General features: G+C 39.7%; 2 protein-coding genes across 2 annotated transcripts; both read right to left on the bottom strand.

Moving 5' to 3' along the window:
* Window positions 1-7,832: 7,832 nt before the first annotated feature.
* LOC139643825 (gamma-butyrobetaine dioxygenase-like) lies at window positions 7,833-12,953 on the bottom strand (the record flags this gene model as incomplete). Its single annotated transcript, XM_071519098.1, has 3 exons — window positions 12,850-12,953; window positions 11,133-11,602; window positions 7,833-7,947 (listed from the first exon to the last, which is right to left on the bottom strand). Coding segments are annotated over exons 2-3 (523 nt in total), but the record flags the coding sequence as incomplete, so codon positions are not given.
* A 2,433-nt stretch (window positions 12,954-15,386) lies between these two features.
* Window positions 15,387-17,519, bottom strand: fibinb (fin bud initiation factor b). The gene has a single exon (XM_071519103.1). The coding sequence runs from the start codon at window positions 17,135-17,137 to the stop codon at window positions 16,514-16,516; it is 624 nt and encodes a 207-aa protein (XP_071375204.1). The 5' UTR covers window positions 17,138-17,519; the 3' UTR covers window positions 15,387-16,513.
* Window positions 17,520-23,624: the final 6,105 nt, after the last annotated feature.

The following is a 23,624-nucleotide window of genomic DNA, read 5'->3' as shown; positions in this document are numbered from 1 at the left end:
TTCACCAAACTCCAGACTGGGACCTAAAGTACCACAATGTGTACCATAAAGTACCGCAAAGTAAGATAGCAAACCACAAAGTAACCCAAAATACCACAAAATATCAAAATGTACCTCAAAGCTCTACAAAGCACGATAAAATACCATGAAGTATAACACAAAGTATCCCAAAGGACCACAGAGTGTACCCCAAAGAATCTTAAAGTGCATCTCAAAGAACCACAAAGTACTCTCTAGTATACCACAAAGTAGACAAAGTATACCATCTACTACTATACCCTAAAGTACCACAAAGTGGACCTCAAAGTACCCCAAACTACCACAAACTATGAAAGCATATCACAAATTACCGCAGATTATAGCACACCCAAAGGTACCACCGAGTGTACCACAACGTAACATGAAGTACTACAAAGTATATAACATAGTACCCTTAAAAGTACCCCAGTGTGATGCTAAGTATGACAAGGTGTACCACAATAATACTTCAGTTCTGTGTTTTCTCCTGTAAACTGCTCAGTATCTGAGAAAAGTCAATAAATAAATTGTTTAAAAAAAAAAGGTGTACCACAATATATCCTAAAATACCTAAAAGTAGTCACTTCACTCCTCCACTCCTATCTCGTTACACCAGTAACCAGAGGCGTCAATTTATCCTTAAGACCTGAATAAACTGCCACCGACAGCGGCGGTATTTTTCCACTGCATGAACTTGATACTTTTAAGCGGCTGCAACATTTGGGTCGCCCCAAGACTGCGGAACTGGTTGGACAATCTAACCACAACACTCTTGCCTGGGTCCAGACCTTTGAATCCGCCCACTCCACTGAGTTGACTGATTCTGGTCTGGCATCGTGACATGAAACAGCGGTTTCTCGGTTGAAAAATGATCGGTCCAATGAGTCCCCCCGACTAACGATTAGCCAATCAGCGCCACGGGCGGGACTAACGCCGTTGTCAAGCTGTTGTCAAGCTGTTGTCAAGCTGTGCGCCGGAACCAAGGAGGAGTAATAACAACAATGGCGACCGCGATAGACGCTGCTATCGAGGCTGTTCTAAATCGATTAAAAGTATCAATTACTTTGAAATCCAAACAGCACTCTGCTTTGAAGGTATCCATTCAAAGGGGAGATGTTTTTTTCGCATCAGTGTCGACATAAAATGACGTTAGATTCAGGCGGATACGTTGGTCTATAGTGATTGGTTAGGGAAAATCGAATCCCCCTCCCCCACCGAAATCGGTTAGAGTGGAGGCAATGTCAGACTGAAGATGGAAATGGAGTGTAACGAGTTGACAATTCTGTCTGATATCAGGCAAACAACAATCTTCTGTCCTCCAACATTTTTTTCAAATGAACAAGGGAGAAGGGAACGTTATGTAACCGTTATGTAAGGAGCATCACACCTTACTTACTTACTTAAACTTAGGTTGTCCAGTCCGGCTCGGGTGCATACTATGCAGACTAACCGCATCCACACAATTCAGTAGCCAATACCTGAATTTTCAGGTAGTTAGTGTGGTTGTAGAATGCGGTTGTCACTCTCCTTAATAACCGAACTGTGTGTGAACTTAACTCCAATGAGGAGTGACAACCGTTTTAAGCTGCAGTGTACGTAGCCACTGTAGCACAAATTACCCCAAAGTATGCCACTAAGTGCCACAAACTGGTCCTCTGGGGCACTGGCACATGCGTGTTTCAAAATGTTTAAACTGTTCAACTTTAACATGAGCCAGACCGACCTCTTGGGCTGGCACCCAGCTGGAACTGTAAAAAATTTTCTTAGCCCCATTTCACTCCTTACTGATGGCTAAGAGTCATAATGTGGAAATTTTGGTCTGATGCAGGATGAAACCAACGTAAATCAGTCCTGCAGGCTAGAAAGAGCATAAGCAGTACTGATCAATAAATGAAAAGAGTTAGTGTAGCAAACACATGGACTGAGACTAAAATACAGCAGAGGAAAAACACATACATCCCAATGTTAACCAGGTGCCAGGCAGAATACAAAGCATAGAACAAAAGAGTGCATACACTGCAGGTTTTACCTGAGGTGTATGAATTTATTAAGACCTATACATCAGTCTGATGAAGAGCATGGAGCTCCAAATGTCACATGTATAGATGGTGTTAATAAATTCATACACCTTGGGGCCAAGTCTACTTTTGTTCCGGTACTAAAATAGAAAATCAGCAATCAACTGATAGCAATAAAAATGAGCTGGCAATGAATACACTAAATAGGGATGGAAACCCTTAAGCATCTTTGTTTCCAGACTCTGCAAAGCCAAAGTAGCATTTAGCTTTTCTTCTGGTGCTATGTGAACTCAAACTAACACACGTAGAGCAGGAAGAATGACATCTATTAATTCAACTCAACACAGCTGTCCTGCCTGATCAGGGCAAATGACTCAATGACTCAGACAAAGTTTACTGACAATGAATGAGAGTACAATGTTAACGGATATTGGAACAGAAGGCAGACTACTTCTACTAGTCTACTAAACTATGTGAGATTATGGATAACGTCTGAGAAACAGCTGTCAGTTTAGCGTTGAAACATTTAGTTAATTAATCAGTTAGTCGACTGACAGAAAATTAATCGATTCTAAATTTGATAGATGACTCGTTTTAGTCATTTAACAAGTAAGAATACCAAACATTTGCTGGTTACAGCTTCACAAATGCTAAGATTTACTTGCTTTTCTCTGTTTCATATCATTATAAAATGAATCCCTTGGGTTTTTTGGCTGCTGGTCAGACTGAGTGAGCAATTTTCAGAATCACTTTGGGCTCTGATAACTTGTGATGATTTGTCATTATTTTTGACATTTTAAAATGATTTTAAATGATCAATCGATTAATGGAAAAATGAATTGAGAAATTAATCGAGAATGAAAAGAATGAATTAATTAATCGAGAATTAAAATACTTGTTAGTTGCAGCCCTATGTCAGTTATATGTGTTTTGGCATATTCCTATTTTCAGAATAGTAATTTAAACAGTTTCATATCTGTCCATTAAACATCAGTGACATGAAATTATCCTTATTAAATACCCATGGCCAGGGTGTGAAACGGGCGACCTGGGATGATGACATGGTTAAAATATTAAGAGCATTTGGTCGGGTCTGGAGAAAAGCACTGACAGATTTATCAGTGAAAGGCAGAGTCAGTCCAGATAAGGATGTGAGTGACAGAAGCCTGCAGTGAGCCTGTGAGCCGCTCAGCATCATCACTCTCCTTCATGTGAAATGAAAGGTTCAAAGTGCACAGGCCAACAGAAAAACAGCACATCACTTTATGAGGGTAAACCAAAGGTCCTGGACACTCAACTCACACACCTAGGATGACGCCAACACAATTATATCACTTGTGTTGCATATTATGGAGATGAAGGTGAGTTGGATGTTTGATAAGAACAGAAACTGTAACTGTTGAATGTCTACGTGCTACAACACCACATCGCTGAATACCATGATTAAAATGTAACAAATGGATTTGGATTAAATTAAGTGGACAGACAGCCCTTGGCCCAAGGAGCAGTTGATTCGACTTTGGTGATTTCCACCATTAGAGGATTATCGATTTTTTAACCATAACTATTATGCTGTGTTTACGTGCTGGTGGGAAGGTCTGACATCCGCAATTTCAACATTGGCTGCTAAACCGCATTATATTCATGTGCTATTTTCTGGGAAAATCAAACCTGGAAAACAAACGATAAACAAACATATACTGTTACGGAGGTTGCAGATTGGCAAGTTGAAGAATGTTGAAGCACTGGTGGAGGTTTGAGCTCTACTGAGTGCCTTCTGGTTGACCAAACCGCAATAACGTTAAGCCAGGCAGCAATGCAAAAGACAATAAAAGATAATTATGAACAACATTACTTTTCTCTTTCAACATACATTAATGGGCTCGCTCAGTCTTACAGATTTACATTAATGTTTAGTGATAGTTCTGAGTTTTGCTAGCTAACTTCAGCATGTTGATTTGGACTGGGGTGAACTGGCCCACTTCTGAGGGGCTGCAGCTGCAGGGCCTGCATCATTCCTGGCCGTCCATCGAGAACTGCCAAAGGTTTGGCTGCAGGAGTTGGGACCATAAAATTGAAATGAAATACAGTGCTTAGGACTGGAGCAGCCCGTTGTAGTTACCGTCTTTTAAAAATAAATTTCAATCAAAATCCCCAATGAAGACAGCCCAGACTGGCCCGAAGACAGCCCAGACTGGCCCAAAGACGGAGCAGCCCAACACTCTACAACAACATCTCTATGTTATTTTGCTAAAACATCAGGACATTAAAGGAAATTGTAAGTTACAAATAGAACTGAAAGTACTAAAATTCAGAAAGGAAACTGTAAAAGTCAGTGAAAAATCTAAACTACCATACAAACAATAACAACTGTACTGGATGGGGGCTATAGTGAAATTAAGGATTTGGTGTTGTCATTTGGCCTGGCAACAGAAACACAACATACCAAAACACATAATCAATAAACTAATTAAAAGAAAGTCTGTTTAAAATCACTAATACTCTTCAGTCTCCAGCACAGGGCAGTTTGAATTTAAATTCCTGACTGCAGACCAACACGTACTGTACCTACGGGCTCAGGGATTTGTTGGTCTCAAGAAACGAACAACTGCTGGCAACAGCGAGCTAGTGTTTGGGAAGAACATGCAGATCTTTTCTCGACCCTCGCCCTAAATCAGTTTTCCATATGGCAGCGGCAGGAGGGGGTCTGAATGAGACGCTCCACAGTTACAGACTTCAGCCTTGCAGAAGTTTTACCGTCTTGAGCTATTTCACATACAGACTGTGTACACCTCAATTAAGTATTTTGTTTGGTTTAGACGTATGAGGGCAATATACTAGAGAGACACACATCATATATACTGTATACTGTATATATGAAATAAGCTATGGGAGAGATTTTAAATTTAAGAACTGAAGAACAAACAGAAATCCTTTGTTATTGAGTCATTTAAGAGTGAAATGTATTGCCTGAGAATCATGTAAACGGGAATTTGGACACTAATCAATTCAATCTTAAAGTTGACTAGAAGCCATGCCTGCTGCAACAGTGAAACTATCACACAGTAGGATTTTTTTAAGCTCTTATCTCCTCTAAAACAAGCCACATATGGATGATGACTATGCTTTTGAAGTTTGAAAAGTGTATGTAAAATATGTTGTTTGCTAGCTAATTCAAATGCAGGTATGGCACAAATTCAGTGTGTCCCATGTACATCCCTGAGTTTGGGACTCTATTATACAGACTCAAAGTTTTTGGTGTAATGAAGAAAGAGCACGTGAATAGTACTAGTTTCTTGTCTGACTGATACTAGCCACTACTATACTGCTTCCTGTGGTCTAAGAAGGAGGACAACTCCATAGAAACGGCAAAAGTACAAGAAAAAAACATTACGCCAAACACCAGACAAAAAAGAAAAGAAAAAAGAAAAGAAAAAAAGAGGTACGGTGTAGTCTGAGTAATATCCCCACAGCTCCTATTATCATATTGACCTCACAGTGTCCCGTGCGCGCTACACTTTCACTGTTGAGAACACTTTTACAGGCAGACCCGGGCCTGTAAAATATAGGTGCACTGCATGAAAAAGGAAACAGAGACCCTGACCGCGGACTACGCCTCGGTGAGTTAACGTCATGGAGAGAGAGAAAGAGTGAGGATGTGAGCAGAAAACCCTCAGAAGTGAACACTGTTCATCATCCAATTGAAAATATAGACCTTTCCGGTATTTTTCAGCAGTAAGAATTTCAGGCTGGCACTCAGGAGGAAATAATTAAACCCAGAGACGACATGTGTGTGTGTGTGTGTGTGTGTGTCATGTTGTATTGTGTTTGTGTATGTGCGTGCAGGCAGACCGAGTACGAGCCGAGCTCTGTCTTCTGGGAGCACTCCTGGCTCTGAGCTAGCAGTGGTTGGAAAAAAAAAAAAAAAACACTAGAAAATGTGTGTATGTGTGTGTGTGTGTGTGTCTATCTGTACAATGCTATGGGGGGATCTCTTTACACTTCAGCTACAGGAGAGAGGGAGTTCTGCAGCCGACACACACATACCCCTTAATCAGTCTGGAACAGAGACAGAGCAGGAGCCGCTCAGCCCTGTGGGTCCTTCAGGACCACGTGAGTACACAAACCATCCACAGTCCATCCCCCGCTCCGCTGAAACGCCGCTACCTTGTACCACAGCTGAACTTTCTCCTCTCCTGTCTGCTAGATTGTAAAGTGTATTGGGCTGTTGTAAATGCGCTGTAAAATCTGTTCTCTTTCCTGTCTTTAGAAAAACTACCTTTCTTAACAACCTTGTAATGTTACAAACAAAAAAAAAACATGAAGAAATTACAGTTTGTTTTTTTTTATCCCCCAGGGAAGGTTTGCTCATTTTCAGCAATGCTTTGCTTCACATTCACATAATTACACACATTCACATCTGAGAGCTGAGAGCTCCTGCTAAATTACAGACATTGTGGATTGGTGCACACGTGAACAAGCACTTTGTTCACAAGCCGTCAGTTCTCACTATTAAATAAATGGTTGTTGAAATGCCTTTACCTGCTAAGTTTACCTGTTAAATGTTAACCTGTTTACCTGTTTACTGATCATTGTCAGTGAGGTTGACTCAAAAACATAGCAAAAACATAGGATACACTGTTTGAAAGCACTAGTATTGGCAGTACTAATGAAAAAAAGAAATGGTAAAAAGTGATGATGGCACAACAATGCAAAAAGACACAAAATTGTCCACAATAGCATTGCAGAATACACGTTTTTGATGTTTCCACAAATGTTAGGGCCTAATTCATTTTGGTTGAGTAACTTAGACATTACTGTTACACACTTTGCCTTCATTAACAAACGTTCAAGGAATGAGACATCTAACGTTAAGGGATCTAATGGAACACTGAAATTACTGCACTTACTTATGTCCCACACTTCAGAAGCAGAATCTCCTGCTGGTTGATTTTGATACTGACTTTAAAAACAGACATGAACCATCATGAGGGACATTGTACAGATTACGCAACACTTTCCAAGGAAGCCCTTGGTGGAAGGAAAAGATTAAGTGTTTTACAATAAAACACCATGAAATATGTTACTGACTCTGAACATCCAAAGCATTGGACTACTGTTAAGAGAAACCCAATAATATGGTTCTTGATGCAATGTGCAAAGCTGAAATGGCACATCAGAGCAGTAACTGACACGCAATAACACCTGAAAAAAAAAAAAAGTCCAGGATCCATGCAATCTGACGCACATGATGGCATGTAGTACCTCTTTGAAAAAGCTGTATATAATAATATTCACAGTTCGTTTTGAAAATCAACTTTTTGGCCATTACATCAATAAATAATCAACAGAATAATCAATTACAAAATAATCATTAGTTGCAGCACAAATCTACTCCTACAGTGAGTCTATAGTGAAAGTATAGTTTATATAGGCTTCTTTGTAAATGGCAATAGTTTTACGCATTGTGCCCCTTCTTTTTATCCGTTCATTACTATCCCATATGTCACAACACCACTGACTTCAAACTGTGCTGCATGGTATACACATTTGGGACGAGGTGAGTGCATTCTAATGTCAAGTAGATCTTATTCAAATCCCAAATTCTGCATGTAGAGATGCATGTGTATACTTTCTGGGCATGCACAGTCTTCAGGCCCTTGATCTACATGGAACATACAGAACACTTAGCTATCCACACATAAAACAAGATGGTCCCCAACGCCAATTCATTACATTTTCAAATACAAACAGATATACTAAAATGTAAATGAAAAATATAAAATTTGGTCTCACCATTGATGAAAAGCTCTTCTTGCATTGCTTGTCTGGCAACAGGAGAGAAGCAGCGTTTCCTTAGCCACTCTGAGTCAAACACACTGGTGTGCTGGTCAGGCCACACAATGGATACCTGAGGAAGGATGAGTTGGATGACTGACAACAATAAACTAAGACTGAACAATGATGTCAGACTGGAGGCTCAAACACAGGCCATTTTTATATAAACAAACGACTTGCACAATGGCATTTTAGCCCCTTCAGGACAAAAACAGAACCGTGAACAACTTGGATTATGTCACTGTTTGCATCATGTTAGTTACAAAACAGCTGAAAATGAGCTGTTATGGATATGACATCCACGCAATGTGGTTGTGACATTGACTGAACCAACCACTGATTTCCTACAGATTTCCCAACCAATTCTATTTTAATTGATTTATTGACATCTGGTACGATTTTTCATATTAATTTAAGCATTCAAATATCCTTAGGAATTTTCCAAAGGGTTGGCAAATGGCATTGATTTGAATGATAATGAGCCATTAACTGGCAAAAAAGAATGAGACAGTTTTGACCTTTTCTTACTGTATGGTTATATACTCAGATATCAAAATGAACAGAATTAATCACCAGACAAAAAGCTTACTGACCCCAACTGGCCAAAATGTGGTCAGCATTTTTTTTCTCCTTTCAATGTAGCCACTGCTGAATATTTTGTCTAAAGTGTAGCGTCTCTCTGTTTGGCTGGCAGCAAAAGAGACAAGTTTCTTTACTGATTGGAAATGATGTGGTCCAAATCATTTTTTGGTGCCAACCTAAATGTAGACAGGACATCTGTTTTGTGTTTATCTAAAAAGAGAGATGCTTTCCTGAATCTTTTTTGTATCAACTCTGATTTCATTTTTCATATTGTTTCATTGGTTTCCAGAAGGAAGATTAGTCTGCCCATGTATTATTGAACTATAGACTGAAAAGAATGATATATTGTTTTGTATGCATGCAAAATTCATCCAATTTAATTTCTGCTACCAATCTCAAATTAGAATGGAAAAAATATATTATTAACTGTTAATACCATATTGTTTTATTATGGTATTACTCATTTGACCTCAAAATGACTCCAGCCTCTAAAACTGTACACACATCACACAACTGTACACTGTGTGTGATTGCGAGGTTGTGTGACCTGACATAGTGAGGAGAGTGTGTGTTCTTGGAGAAGAGTGTGTCCAGTTCTTCGATGCTCGGGAGGAGATTCCTTGCAGCTGAAGCACAAAGCAGCATAGCGACAAAGAGGAGGAAGTAGACAATAGAAATGTAGCCACCTTTTCAATCTTCTTTTTGAGCTTCTTTCTAGCGCTGTTATGTTTGCTGTGCTGCTATGCACTTCAGCTATTGTACAAGATAACTGCTCTTTTGCTGCAGAGAACTGAACTAAACACACTCTGTTCACCCCCTGCCTCAATAGACCTCACAGTCTCTCACACACATAGCAGACCAAGGGAGAATGGAGTTTGAAATTGTGCATTTTGTTCTATTAAAAAAAAGGAACATGGAAAAAACAGGAAATCGATAAGGCAGTAACAGAAACACTGGAAGTGGTTCCTCAATGGAAACAGGTCTTGGTTCCCAACCCTACTCCGCCTCAACATTGATTATCTCTCAAATAGAAATTAGGCTACTCTGTTATAATAGGCCAGTGGTTCTCACCGTGGGATCCGGGGACCACCAGGGGTCCTTGAGAGGGTTCCTGGGGGTCCCCCAGCAAATTGATGAGTGGTTAAACTTCACAATTATTTCATATATAAGAAGTTAACATAATTAGAGAATGTAGAAGAATGACTATTTTTTCTTGACATACTTGACAAAATCATATTTAATAATACAAATATTCTCAGATTTGGGTTTGAGAGACAAAATCTCATCAAATGGAGGTCCGTGGCCCTAATGTGGACTAAATTAGGGGTCGAGGTTGAGAATCACTTTAATAGGCAATTCATCATCTACCTCAGCAGACATCATCTCTGGGGTCCCTCAGGGCTCAATTCTAGGCCCCATCCTTTTCTCCCCCTACATGCACAACCTTCCTTTCGAAATCAACTGGCTGTAGTGAAGGTTTGCTCTGAATAATGGCGTCAGTATCGATCTTTTCCACGCACTGTGCGATCGTTGGCTTCAGGAGACTTGGATTATGCTGCTGGAGTAATTTTATGGACATTTTCTGTTCTTTTTCTGGTCTTTTCTTCTTTGTTATGGACTAACAAACTATTCCTTTACCATGAGATTTTGCGCATGTTAGTAGAAATTGTTAAAAACACATAAATCATTTCTTATGATTATCGTGATATGAATTTTGTCCATATTCGCCAAGCCCTACTTAGCAACGTCAAGTGTAGACATAGTGTTTCTTCCCATTGCTATGCGGATGATACCCAGTTGTACCTCCCATTAAAACATAGTGACCCAACTCCATAAACACTCTCAAGAGTTGGATGTCTCAGAACTTTTGACAACTCAATGATATAGCCTTATTTGGCCTCCTAGCACCAAAAATGTCATTCTCTAATGGATCTTGGTAATCTATCCCCCAACACAAAGGCAGTGGCCAGAAACTTTGGAGAGATTGTTGGCAGTCACTTGACTTTTATCCTCCACAGATTTACATAAGGTCATCCATGCTTTTATCTCATTTCATTTAGACTGCTGCAACTCCCTGCCTGAACTGACATTTCAGTGATGTTCGGGATGTTTTGGGGCATATACCATTTGCAGTGGGTGTGTGTTGTATGGGTGTGGCTGTGGGTGTGTTATTATTCTTTTTTGATAAGTTCTCTCGAAATAAAAGTTATTAATTTCAAAAATAATTTATTACCCGAGATCTACAATGATAATGTCATTATGTTCAATACATAGAGTGGTAGTGCATCTTGCTTATAGAGCACTTTTAAATGAACCGAATGACAACTACAACATACATAACAGTATTTTACATGTATTCAGCTGCAGTGGTCCCAACAGCTGGAAACGTTCTCCCACAGATAGAAAAATGTAAATAGAAAAGAAGATTCATCATCTGGCCTTATTGCTCAGTCAGTTCGGGGAAATGGGACGCTCTTCTCTACTGCAGCCCCATTTTGTGATTTAGGCTGATAAGATGGCTGTATTTTAACATAAAATCTTACCTAGTGTAGCTTTAAGAGCCATTTCTTCTCACTGTAAGATATCTTCTCATGCATTTCAAAGGTATTTCTTGTTAGAAAAGATTTATCTCTGAGAACCTGGATAAACATAAGTCAGATAAAGGAAGTAGCCTACCTTGTTGTTGTCGGTGACCTGGACAATGTCAACTCCTGTGTGGATATCAAGCTGGGAGAACAACAGGCTGCGGGCCTGAGCCGACTGCAGGGTACATAATGGACACTGACAATTGTCTCTCAGCCAGGTGAATGGGTAGAGGCTTTGGCCCCCATCCTCCCACTCCACCTCCACCAGCCTCTCCTCATCCAGGGCGCGGGCGTGCCTCACTCCGTGGCGAGCCACGGGCAGGGAGGCTGACACCAGTGTCTGCTGCCCACGGAGCTGCACTGAAGCCAGACAGGAGGGTGGTGGAGCTGCAGCCCACCCAGGTCTACCACACGCCCTCAGCGCCCGGCAGGCCGTGACAGAGCTGCCTCTCTGCAGCATGGCTGGCAGGGCACGACGTGCAAAACAACTCATCCACATTGTTGATCCGTTCCCTCCGGGCAAACTGTGTCCCCAGGTCAGAAAGGGTGACCGACTCTGTACTGAATGAGACAGTGTACGCATAGAATTGAACAATTTGAAGCCAGAGAATTAAACAATTTCACTTTGTACCACAAGTAAGGTTTCCATTGACATGTGTAAATAAATACTCATTTGGTTATCATATCTGTGACATTGTTTTCCAGTGTGAAGGGTGAAAAAAGTAATTTAAAGGTGTTTTGACAATGTTGTGAGTGAGTTTGATTTAATTAGGCTTTACTGCACATGGACTTCTAAATAAAGACACAGATGATTCACAGTTAGAGCACCCAAGACCTCACTGTAAAGATAGTTACCATACTATTCCAGCCTTTCTGCTTTACCAGAATAGCAAATAACTGTCAAAAATTAGAATATCATTAAATAATCAGTTAGCAGTACAGCTAGTTAATGCATACACCGACTAATTTATCCAAGAGATTTAATGAATATTAATCATGGGCATCAGGCATCTGCATGTTATGCATGTGCCAAACAGGAGAACCTAATGAAATGTTATTTTGTTTTTGCTTTTACTAATTTAAAGGCATATCTAGGCGTCACAACGTAATAAGTAACTTATTAAGACCTTTTGTTTGGCTAAATCAAATAAGCCTCTCGCAGAAACAATACACTGAAACCAATATGAGACACTCATTGACTCCAAGCCAAACAGAAGTGGTCGTATGCTTTAAACGAAAACGGAAGTAGTCCAGAGTGATACGTCTCGCTTCGCCGATGCACCATCTAATTACAGTATGTGTTATAAAATACACTGCAAATTTAGGCTTTTCTGTGCTTTTACAGCGATTTTAGGTGGCGACATCACCAGTGGGTGAATTTAAGTTTGATCAGGAACAACATGCATCCTGCGAATACAACCAATCGTTTTCTACGGGACAAATGTTTGCAGTTTGCTAGTTAGCAATTGCCAGTTAGTTTTTTGTGTGTTGCTCACAATAGATGATGATAGCTAAGCTCCCAAAACGCATATTTACTGATAGTGAACACGAGTTTGTGAATGAAACAAACGCCGGTACTGTTACTGCTACTTCCGCGCTAACGTTACTTAGTTAACGTTAACGCATTCCAGCTATTCAATATCCTCGTTTCAGTATATGAAAGCTAACAGATAGTACTATTCAAAGCTAGCCGGTCGACCTACTTTCCCAAGTAGCGTAGCAACATCCACGCCAGTGTGTTTTAAAGCATAACTATATGTGTACTAAAGCAGCGTCAAAACAGAAAGAATGAAACTGTTTGTCACTACCTGTATTGTTTTCACGGCGGTGTCAATTCCCCGAGTACGTCGCGTCCGTCAACACAAACGGCAATACCGGTGTTCCGGCTGTCAGACAGAAGTAGGTGAAAGGTTGTCTGGGAGGCCGTGGAGGATGACATAAGCAGCAAGTGCATGAACTATGATCTACTTTCTTATGTTAAGTGATAGCGGCCCCGAGAGCCAACACTTAAGTCTATTTACAGAAACAGTACTGACAAATAGCCTGTAGCCACTGACGCACGGGGGTTAAATTTGTCAATATTTCTCCTTCAGTATAAAGCACCTAAAGAATGCACAGCACTGTGCACAAAGGCTCTGAGACAGATTGGGTGCACTGATGGGTGCAGTGGCTGTGGGTCTGTGTCAGTCAGCATCACAAGAAAGTGTTGGTGCAGACATATTGTCGACTTACCTTGTTTCACTGAACTCACTCATATGCAATAAAAACACACAGTAGCCTACTCTTTTCTATCAAAATGAAAGTGAAAATGAAAATTCTATAACTAAATAATAAAATTGTAGAAAATCCTGCAAACAGGGTCAGTAGCCAACTGTGTTAGAGTGCAGAAACATACAATTCTGTAAAATGTATAAAAAGTACAAATAAAATAAGTACTGTGCAAAATTATAGGCTACAATCTCTTCTATGGGCCATAGTTATGTTTTAAACAATTGCTATTCAAATATCTATTCAAAATTCAGCATTTTAGGAATGTTGTATTTTTTAATTGTTTTGTACCACAACAAAATGTGCAAAAAGTTAAGGGTGAACACATTATGGGCATAATTACAGTAGGCTACACTCTTACCTATTACATCTTGTGTAATTTTTTAACACATCTCTGTGTCTTTTTTGGGACAACACACACTTGTGTTACTTTTCAACACAACATATGTTAATGACACAACATGTTATTAACGTGCTGAAAAGTAACACAAGTGTGTGTTGTCTCAAAGACACACAGATGTGTAAAAATGACATCCTTTTTAAGAGTGTAAGGGCCAATGCAAAACATGCAATGGACAGTAGACTACTGTGATTACTTTTTTTGTAGTAGCCTAAGCTTAAAGAAATAGCATATAGGCTATTTATACTTTTCATTTTATGAATAGACCTATCTGGAAAACTAACTACACCTGGTAGACACACCTGAGTAAGAATAGAGCCCAGTCAGTGCCAAGACAGGAACACTTACTCACAGCCAGCCTAATATAAAATCACTTTAATCTATTATGTAATAAACAGAAGGTTTGGCTGAATGGCAGGGTGTTAACTTAATGCAACACTGGAATCCTTGCCTCATTCAAATGCTAAATACAGGAACAATGTATTTCCAAGGGTGATAGTTAAAACAGAACTGGCTTGTCATGATTGCATTTGGTGTATTTCTGAAGATGTACATGGTGTTCTTTCTGCAGGATCTTGTGAATATAGTCTATTCACTAAAATGATCAAACCAGGGGTTTGCTCCAACAGGTGAAGAATCTTTGGTTTCTAAATGTCTTGGTTTGGTCTCTCATTACAACATCAGAATGAAAAAAGTGTCTATGCTGTGTGTGTCAGTTATAGCTTATGTCAGTTATGGCTATTGTCTCATCAGGAGTATAGTCAGTGCAGCTCAAAGTATCTATTGACTGGGTCACAGCGGTCAAGCTGTCCTACTGTAGGCCTGTACAATTTTATTTCATGCCATATTCTCATTCTCTCAACCTCTAGTCATTATAAAAGTTTGGATTTCCTGCACTTTGTTTGGGAGTCTCCTTGGGTTGATGACATTTTTATTCGTTTATAAGACTGTAGAATTGCAGTCAGTGCCTCACACCTCATACTCAACCCTTTTCACTACCTTAAAAGCCTAAGGTTATCACATAAAAGGTTGTTTTCGCCATTTTGGACCAGAGCACAGGCAAAAACAAGTTATTAGTGAGGGGCACCACACCACTCAAAACACATTTAACATCTTTACATCTCTGTTCCTCATAAATACCAAGGAGCAGCTTCCTCCTTGAAAGCGTTCATTATTAGGGGACACTGTGTGTGTTTGTGCACAAACACAGTGATTCACAGCAGACCTCAAAAACCTTGTAAAACAAACATGAAGAGGCACTTTATAATTCTGAAGCACATGGTGATGCCGCATGCAGTGCCTGGTTAGAGTGCCGTTGTACTGTGGGTGCTGTTACATACAGTAAAGGAGTGGTTCCCAATGTGGGGTCCGGGGACCTCCTGGGGTCTTTGAGCAACATGAGGAATGGTCTAATTTCACTATTACTTCATTAAATAGAGATCAACACAGTGGCAGAAAGGATGACTGTTTTGATTCTAGGTTTCACCGCCATGTAGCCTACAAAACAGGCAGTTATGCATTTCTATATTAAATCATAACTTGGAGAAAATCTTATAAAATGGGGGTCCTTGATCTAATGCGTAGCCTACCTATTTAGGGATCCTGGACATGAAAAAGTTTGGAGCCCCTGCCATAAAGAACATGCTCTTGCACATTGAACTTCAAACACATACTCTTTATTTGAAAAGACATAACACAATCTGCCAAGAATGTTGTCACAGATTAGTGTTTGACATTGTCACGAGTCCACGAGTGCTGCCTGCAGTCTTATCGGTCAAAGTATTACCATCTCTCCATATATCTTATAGATAAACAAGAATAGATATGCTGCTCTATTTCAAAACATTATACAAACAATGAATACAAATCAAAGTGTTTTATAATAAAGATATCGGCACTCACAGTATTTATTTACCTCAATAATACACTGTACATTTCCCAAGATTATATTGCCTATATGCAAAACGGCACATTAGGCCTTTTATTTTAAACCATGTCACAATCTTTAGCACTGGAACAGTAAAGGATTGTGCAAAGTCTGCTAGAACTAAAAGCAATAATACAACTGAAATAAAGTTATATGTAAACATTCTTTGATATTCTAGAAACATTCATCTTGAGTGTCAGAGAAGAGGCTGTTGGTAACACCTGTTGCAACTTACTCTACCTCACCATGTCAATACTGTCCGACATGATCATTATTTATATTATGAGAACTAATATGTCCTCAGCTCTGATTGGCTGACTCACGTTCGAAGCCGTTGATAAACACCCACGTGTGACCGCTTAACATTTAAATATTAATAATACACTAACCCAAAACCACTACTCATACTTGGTAGGCTACTTAGGCGTCGCTTAGCAACCACATTGTTTAGCTTCTGTTCCATAACTACATTGCTTGGCAGAAGCATAACATTTAATGACTATTATCTTTAGGGATTATTGGCTAACAATATATAAAAAACGAACATTAGTTAATGCAGTGTGCTACCACTGTATGTTTTAATGCCTGTGTAATATGGTTTATTTAATAAAAGCAAGCTGTTCAGCGTCAAGTGGCTTATTGCTTGACTAAACCATGTCTTGGCAAAATAAGACTATACCAGAGAATTAGCCAATAACAAATTAACATGAACAGATTTTGGCAAAAGATTACAGTTTTGTATGTTTTTATCCCTGATATGAATACTGAAATTTTCACCCCTGCTTCTGCCTCATGGTCAAATATAACTCCACGATAAAAAATAAAAAATAATAATCTTATGACACGCGCACTATATTTTCTCAGCCCGGGATAACTTTCAGAACTTCATGTATTCGTTCTTCAGTCGGCTCAGCCGCGTGCCGTGGCTGCGGATGATGAGAGACAGAAGCTCGTGCTTGTCCTTCAGACCCAACGAGATGTCCAGCGTCTCCTTCAACACGTCCCGTGTGTGGACAACCATGTTCAGAAAGTCGTCGTTTATCCGGTGCTCCTCCTTCAGTTCGCTCTCCTGGCTCTGTTTGAATTTGACTTCCAGCTCCAGCAGGGACTTCTCGGAGTTTGTAAACGCCTCGCTTATCTGAGCCGTCTCCCTCCGCAAATATTTACCGTAGCTGTCCTCGCCGTCCAAGTCATACGAGATGCTTTTTCCGATGCCCTCCAGCACCCTGGCCGAGTCCTCGATCTGCCTCTTGATTATCGTGAAGTCATCCCGTATGACTGAGTCGTGGTCCTCGTCGAGACCACACTTTCGGTCGTCGGTCATCTTGAAAAGCATTTGACATTTCTCCGGGTCGTCGTTTTCCTCGTAGTCGCCGTCTGGCACGAAGTAGTGATGGAAAGTGCCGTTGGACATCTCGGGGTACAGAGGTCCGCGGAAAAAAGCTCCGCTGATCGGCACTGATAACATCCCGGCACAGAGGAGCAAGTGAAGGAAAGCCATGATGCCCACTTGTCCAAAACACACACACACACACGCACACACACACACGCACGCACACAAAACGACTGGAAATAACAAGAGTTGTCAAAACTTTGAAGAGACCTGTGGCCTGTTAGACTATTTAATTCCAACCCGGCGTAGAAAAACAAACATTTCAAACAGGTTTGAACGTCCAACTGCGCAGTTAAGTTGGGGCTTTGTTGTATTACGTCCTCCTCGGGATCCCCTCCGTCCAAATGCTGCTGCAGATAATAGTGACGTGAAATGTTTAAATAGCCCACTCTTCTTCCCCTTAGTTGAGCCCTTCAGTCTCCATTAACCGTTGGTGAGAAAAAATGTGTGCAATTCTGTTTGGATGAGGAAACAGTTGTGCGCCCGACTTCACTTTGTGCCTCAAACTCAACATCTGGATCTCTCAAGTGCCGCGCTTCGTTTTTGGCTAATAATACCTCTCTCCTGCTCTCAAATTACAGCCCTCCGTCACTTAAAAGGCAGCATTCAGTCCCGACCGGACTACCAGCAAAGCCAAGTTGTTAAAGGCTTACTGGGGCTAAGAAAACCAATAGCCTACAGTTTGCATACCGGATTAGGGGAAAAGTTGGTGTAGATGGTTAGAAAATGTTCATAGATTGTACTGATATTATGAATCATAAACACAATTATGTAGTAGTGAATTAAAAGGTTTTTAACTATGACCCTCCTGTAGGTGATGTCATAAACCAAACAATCACCAGTACTATACAACAATTACATTATGACAAAAACATTAATTAACACCTTTTACCCTTAAAAGATCCTTTGATACTATGGCATACAAAAAAATGTACACCAACTATTTATGTCAGCGTAAAAAGGAAGACATTTTCTACATCTGCATGTTAGACGGTGGGTAAGCTTTGAGTTTGGGTGGGTTTACCTTCCACTTAACCCCTGCAGACAGTTCAAACACATCTACGTTTTTTAGAGAGTTTAAATGGTGTTTCAAAGACTTTAGCTTTCTGCTAATCAGCCCATTAAATAAAGAATGAAGTCAAGTGGAAAGGATCTGATCTAATGCAGGAGATAATGCCATAAAACACAGGTCTAGCATATTTAGCTGATGGTAGATATAGGCTACAGCTTGAGATCAGGTAGCGTAAAGCATGGCATGTGAGCCTCCATAAACATGTAAATAGTGACCACCTGCTATTTTAGTCACCTGCTGGCATCAGATGACAAGTCCATTTTGGGCCCCAAGGTCTCTATTTAGTTCAAAGGAAATAAAAATACATGTGATGGTCATCTGTTGACTAATGAGAAGTGGAAACTTATTTTTACATTTTATAGATTGTTCAAATTTTGACAATGATGCTGCACAATGCTGCTTTTAATCATATTTTTGGGAAAGACAGAAGAAATACATTTTGTTTCAGTACTGGAACACTTATAGTATAGTTTTATTCTATGAAAGACATTTTTGATCATGTTGAACCAGCAAATCCCGTTCAAGTCAATGATATCAAGGTATTTTCAGTTGTTTTTTCCCCAGCAATCTCAAGCCATATAGTCACATAGGTTATGGCCCAACAGGAGACTACTTTAGCACTTAGCACTTTTGCACTTTAATTCCTACAGTTTCTTTTTAAGCCGTTGTGTCGTCAATGTCAAATGTATAGTCAAATGTCGTTTTTATGTCTTTAAGATGTTTTTATGTGAAGCAACTGTCTAGCATTGGGTCAAACGCTTCTCATGTTTTGTGATGTTTTCGTGAAGTTTTTTATGTGAAGCACTGTGCCAAAGACAAATTTACACTCGGGGACAATAAAGTTTACTCTACTCTAGACTAATTCCGGGTCCAATGATTGTATTTATTGAGTACCTCATTAATTATGTAAAGTGTCTTTGAGTAGAAAAGTGCTATACAAATAAAATGTAGTATTATTATTTATAAATTGGAACTTATGCAACAGGGACTAACATGTTAAGAGCCAGTTAACTTGCTCAACCCACAGTTCCCCTCAGGATGTGCATAACCACAGACATTAAGCACCATCTACCTCTTCCCTTCTGACAAGTCCTGCCTTTTAAACATAATCCTCATGCCAGCATTAGCATTCCTTTAACCCACATTAATAAATGGTGCGAGACAAAACGGAAAGGGATGGCAACAGTGTAAAGATGTATTCTATATTTAATAGCTGAAATTTGTTTTATGGCCAAAAAACCTCCATTTGAATTGAACAGGTAGTAGAGCAGTGTGTCCTATAGGGGTTAGACAGGCCATCCTTAAAACTGGATGACCCAGTTTAAGCCCCTGCGTTGGAAAGTATCCACCCTGCTGAAGTGTCCCACAGCAAGACACTGAATGGGGCGTCATTATGTAGCTGAGCCTGACCTCTGACCTTCCTGGAGGGAACATAGGAAAAAGTAGTAGATACTGGCAAATAACAGGATAAGAAAAGTATGAATTATTAATAAATGCTTTTTACACTTTTGGCACTCTGAATTTATGTCATAAAGATTTATATTAGCCTAAAAAGGTGGGAAAACTCTGTTCCACAAATAAAAAGGAGGGCGAACTGAGTTTAGTTGGGTTTACCCCCCACATATATTTCCAGATTTATATTGTTCATTATGGGAAAGGGATATTTTAATAAAAAAACACAACATTATAACCAATTAATTGTGGATTGAGCATGTTGTTACATAAACCTGGGTCTGCCATGTGCATCAGTCCTATTAATGGTGTACAAAAATGTCTCAGTGATCATCATGTTTATATCTGAACTTTAAGTAACTAAAACTTTATTTGTATAGCACCTTTCAAGACCAGTGTCACAAAATGCTTCACAAGTTACAACATGAAAGACATACTGTGAAAACATAAAAGACGATACTGTGAAATTGAAAGAAAATCGTATCACCAAGCACATGTGGCCCGTGTCACTGCCGCTCTCAAGTTTCAGAATCTCTTACAAGTGTAAATCTGCCTTCTAATCAGGTTGCAATAATACGCATGAGCATGTTTGCACCTCCGCTTTTATTAGAAACCTGTGGCGCTAACTCCAATGAAAAGTTAATATACTCTCAGAGAACACAGCAGTAGCCTGGAATAGAATAACAATCCCTGCTCTGTTACATTATTTTGGAAGAGGAATTTCTATGTGGTGTCTGTCAAGAGGCAGACAAAAAAAAAAAAGGAAAATGATGTCATGTTTTGGGTTTAGGGTGTGTCACTGTGTTTTCATTTGAACTCTGTTGTGGCACACTTACATCTTACATGAAATCATTTTGATGAGGAGAGGAGCTCCACCCACTCACATTGGACAATCCCATAAAGCCCTAGCAATATGTTCTTGATGACCTCGCTTTCTTTGCACCAGAGCTGGAACACAAAACACAATCCAGACATTTTCCACCGTCTTTCTCTCTCTTACCGGCTCCTCACTGTGAACTTGTTGAACATTTACGATGCTTTATGATCCTCTCAGTCTGGACCCCCTTCACCGTCTCGATGCTTGGTTTCTGTTTTCAATGTCAGACACAAATGAGTGAAACGCTTAAATTCATAATATCATTATTATGTTATTGAACATTTCTGGATTCATAAATTCATACTAATTTAATGCAGTACTTAATTGATCCACTTGGGTCTATTCTGTTAGATGTTTCTGACCTTTGTACATAAAAAATATATATTTTACTTATAATTGTACATATAATTCAGAAGTCTGTTTCAAGGAATGATATTTGACTTTGTCTCCAAAATCAATGTCTACCTTGCATGACATGGTGAAGCGATTTAAAAATAAGAATGAATTTGTGTTCCATTACAACCAGGAAGTATAGAAGACATCATTCCAGCATACAGTTTGAGCAGAAGGTAAATTTTATCATAGTGTAACAAACTATTAAAGGATATTTTTTGTTATAATTGTGGTCGCTTTCCTACTTCTTTGGTGTGACATATGATTTGTAGAATGGATGTAAATCTTGAAAATTACATTCAATCTCAAAAATGCCTTATTGAAAAGTGAGAAATATGCAAATGTGTGTGTGGTGTATGAGAAACAAAAGGCCATGATGGCAAATATTGTGTGCACTAAAGGTTTAGCAGAGTGCTGTGAGTTGTTTGATACTAAATTGATGGATGCTGATTGGCTTAAGATAAGCGCTAGGGCAAGCCTAATCAGAGAGAGTTCCGAATGGCATCTAAAAGAGAGTAGACGTTTTTGCAAATAAAGCAGTGTTCAATTAAATAGCTCGGATTGTGTGTTGTTTTTCTACCTGAATCTGTCGAAAACATATTCTGTTCGAACATAACAGTGTGCCACTGAGTTTGAACGGAAAGCTTACCGACTTACAGCTACATCACACATTGTAAAAAAGTCCACTGTATGACAACTACGTCCAATGGTGTGACACAAATGTCACACTAATAGACCTAAGTGTCAGTCAGTTAGACATAAAACTTTGAAAATGCCCCATAAAACACACACTTCACACTCACACTTCTTACATCATGGCCTAATTTAGACCATTAGGTCACAGTGTTTTCAGTTTAGATGATTTCAAATTAGGTCTAGACACCATACTTTGTAATGCTTACTTGAAACCTCCTGAAAACCTCCTGCATGGTTCCAGTACCTAAGAAATGATGTCCCAGTGTTCCCAGTCCCAGCAGGCTGGTGGCACTGACATCATACATAAGGAGGACTTTTGAGAGGCCGGTCTTGCAGCACCTCTGACCCCTTGTAAAGTGTGGGAGTACAAGACATTCTTATATTTATTCTTATTCATTCTCCTTACCAATTCTCCTTTTTTGTATAATTTCTCCTAGTCAGCTTATGTATTTCCCTAAACTTTATGGTCTGATAAGAATTTAGATTGCACTAGGGAGACAGCCAAGGTTAAAGACGCATGGCAAGGCGCCTCAAACTAATTATTATCTTTAAAGCTGGCCATCCTATCATTTTGTGTGTATAAAACTGTCTCTACTATTCAGCTCTGGGGAGACAGAGCTAACACATATGTGTGATGCTTTCTCTTCTTACAACTGCAATAAATGTTGGTCATCCTGTTGCCTTGGTGTGTGCCTTTAATTGAAGTGAAATTGCAATACCAAAAGGGCTTCCTGGACCCCCTCCAATTTGCATATCTTGCATATCAGGCCTATATGTGTATAATGAACACCATCACATACCTTTTCCCCAAGGCTTATTCCCATGTGGAGAGGCCGGGGAGCATTATGAGTATCATATTTTTTGATTTCTCCAGTGCTTTCAATGGCAATTTCTTTTTGACATTTCTGCTTAACTGGATACAGTAGTCACAGTAGAGAGAGACAGGAAAGACAGGGCAGAGAGAGGGGATGACATGCAGCAAAGGACAAAGGCCAGATTCAAACTCGTGACACTGCGATTAGGACTTGCCCTCTCTATTGATTGAGCCACCAGGTACCCCAGCCCCTCCTGCTTGGGGAGAAACTCAGAGTGATGCAGGTAGACAACACAATAGTTACCTGGATAACAGACAAACCCCCAGACAGACAGCAGTCTCCAAAGCAAGACACACTGCAGAGCAGCACAGGGGTCCCCTGTCTGTTGAGCAGTGAACAAGTTCACTTGGTGGAGGTGGAGGTGGAGGCGGTGCAGTCCTGCAAATACTTTGGGGTTCATATCAACAACAAACTGGACTGGTCCAGGGCAGCACAGACTGTTCTTCTTCCTCATGGTTCAGGTATTTCAATGTATGCAACAGGCTACTCAATATATTTTAAACAGTGCAGCAGCAGAGGGGGAGGATGTTATGTTATGTTATGTTATGTTATGTTATGTTATGTTATGTTATGTTATGTTATCTTATCTTATCTTATCTTATCTTATCTTATCTTATCTTATCTTATCTTATCTTATCTTATCTTATCTTATCTTATGTATTGTGCCCAGCCTCACAGCATGCCCCCTACTGCAGTATTGCTGTAATGCATTTATAGTTTCAGCCTTACATTATGGCCCCAGTTTGTCTGCTTACTCAATGTTCCACTTGTGTAAGGAGACATTTCAGAATGCATGTTGATTCATTTGTATTTGGGAAAAATGTCTACTCATTTATACTATGTTATTATATCAACCTCATGTGAACTTTGTTTATCCTATAAGTGTCAATGCAGATCCATACTTTTGATCTCCTCCTCTATAATGCCTATCAGCTCCTTCCACACATGGAATATGTAGCATTGCAAGATTCACTTCTACTGTATGTTGAAGATAGTGGGCCTGCCTTTTTCACACAACCACTGACTGTTCCCCAAGAAAGACTAGCAGGGCTTAAATCAAAGCCTTCTTGTTCTGTCATTTTGTTGTGGTGATCATTCATTTTTACAACTTGGTTCTAATACGAGGGATTTGTGTTCACTAATTCTGTTGGATTTTTGCCTAATGAAGTGGCTATTTTTGTCATAACTGCTTCTTTGTACGTCTCTTACAGCTGCAAAGACATTTCTTCT

The sequence above is a fragment of the Centroberyx affinis genome, unplaced genomic scaffold, assembly GCF_046629955.1.
Source record: "Centroberyx affinis isolate AG114_WGS23_722 - 3 ecotype Tasmania unplaced genomic scaffold, CSIRO-AGI_Caff_v1 ptg000657l_1, whole genome shotgun sequence".
In the NCBI taxonomy this organism is placed as follows: Eukaryota; Metazoa; Chordata; class Actinopteri; order Beryciformes; family Berycidae; genus Centroberyx; species Centroberyx affinis.
The sequence above is the reverse complement of the archived record's forward strand: the minus strand, read 5'-3'. Positions and strand labels throughout refer to the sequence as shown.

Excerpts from the sequence above, each read along its gene's own strand:
- fibinb (XM_071519103.1), bottom strand. The coding sequence starts at position 17,137 with ATGGCTTTCCTTCACTTGCTCCTCTGTGCCGGGATGTTATCAGTGCCG.